Raw genomic sequence first — 1,677 nt, 5'->3', positions numbered from 1 at the left:
CAAACCGCACTGTGTGGGATGAAGGTGGACTCGGCCATGTCCACCTTCAACAAGACGGAACGGGTCGTCATTTATGGTGTCCCCTCCGAGTACTCCGAGGGTGAATTGCTGGAGGATCTTAAGCTCCACAATCACGCTGTAGAGGGTTTATACCTCTACAAACCTCGGGAGGGCAAGTCCGTCAGGACTGTCCAATTAACATTTGCAAGCGGGAAAGTACCTAATGGTCCTCTTCCCCTTCTTTATTCCAGGTAGCAGCTCCACCCTTACATCCCAAAGGTACGAAGATGCCAGAAGTGCCAGAAGTTGGGTCACCTAGAGAAGTTCTGCCGCAGCAAAGTTTGCTGCGAAAAGTGTGGAGAGGGGCACAGCACCAAGCTGTGTAAATCCAAGAAGGTACGGTGTGTGAATTGTCGGAGTGATAACCACTCCAGCAACTCCGCACAGTGCCCTTCGTTCCTGTCGAGAAGAGCGGAAATAAGGATACAACACACCTACAAGGTATCCTCCCAAGAAGCTCGCCATCACGTCTCGGCCAACACGGTGCCCGCTGCCCCCAAGCCCGTGGTCGAATGCCCCAAACCCGCCCCGGCTCAAACTCCGAAAGGATTCACGCCGGAGTTCAAGGACGAATCTAAATTTTTTGATTTCTGTTGAAGGTTGGTTGCAGTAGCAATTAGTTCCAGATCCAAGGCTGGTGAAATCAATCCAAAGGACGTTATGGACGCAGTATCAAGAGTATGTGCCGACAATGTCACGAATCTACAACCACCAAATAAGGATACCAAACCAAAGAGGAAGAGATCCAGCACGGATGTTCCGAAGACTGACGTAGTGGGTCAATCAGTGGAAACGCCAAGAAAAGTAAAGGCGGTATCCACGAGTGGCCAACCTCGTCAGTCAAGGAGCATCTGCAGAAGTACAGGCTCCAGACCCGTGACTGAGCGCTCTAGAAGCACTTCGCTAGCTAGACCACTGCCCACTGGCTCAGTAACGGAAATGGACGTAGAGGTTTTTACGGCACCCCAAACCCCATGCTAAAACCATACTGAACTAAAAAGTCATTAATTATTTTACATTCAATTTCAGGTTCATACAGCTGAACATCAATGGTTTGAACGTACCTGAACGAAAGACCCAACTGGTACAGCTACTACAAAGGAAGCAGTATGATGCCGTTTTTCTCCAAGAGTCCAAGCTCGGTTCAAGGAATAAAGACCCTATCATCAATGATTATACTTTGATCAGATTAAACAGACCTAATGCTCTCAACCATCGAAGTGGTGGGGGTCTGGCCATCTACATCAAAAATGGTATATCCCATAGTGAGGTTCCTCTGAAAACCATCGCTCCTCTGGAGGCACAGGCGGTATCCTTTACCGACAAGTCAAAGGTTTTTTCTATCGTTAATATTTATCGACCCGAAGTCAAAGGCAAACCTCAACGATTCAGTGAATATCAGTATGTTTACGATCAGTTGCCCGGGACCGACAATATTGTGCTTGGTGATTTTAACGCCAAACACGTATTGTGGGGCTCGCCAACAACTGACACTAATGGTAGACAAGTTGCTGAGTTCATTGAGGCCAATGACCTGGTTAGCATAAATGATGGTAGCATTACTTATGTTGGTGCAATTGCTCCTCTTGGTTCGCATCTCGATCTCACATTAGTAAG

At 47.8% G+C, this 1,677-nt stretch overlaps 1 protein-coding gene across 1 annotated transcript in view; it reads left to right on the top strand.

The window, feature by feature from the left end:
- Positions 1–1,672, top strand: part of LOTGIDRAFT_175268 (hypothetical protein) — a gene marked incomplete at both ends in the record, with an annotated part of 22,321 nt that extends 20,649 nt beyond the window's left edge. The window contains one exon of the mRNA XM_009056130.1: positions 1,090–1,672. Within this exon, the coding sequence (XP_009054378.1) occupies positions 1,090–1,672 (583 nt within the window). The remainder of the gene's footprint in view (positions 1–1,089) is intronic.
- Between the last annotated feature and the right edge of the window lie 5 nt (positions 1,673–1,677).

The sequence above is a fragment of the Lottia gigantea genome (assembly GCF_000327385.1).
Source record: "Lottia gigantea unplaced genomic scaffold LOTGIsca_262, whole genome shotgun sequence".
In the NCBI taxonomy this organism is placed as follows: Eukaryota; Metazoa; Mollusca; class Gastropoda; family Lottiidae; genus Lottia; species Lottia gigantea.
Note: the sequence above shows the minus strand (reverse complement) of the source record. Positions and strands in the feature narration are given on the sequence as shown.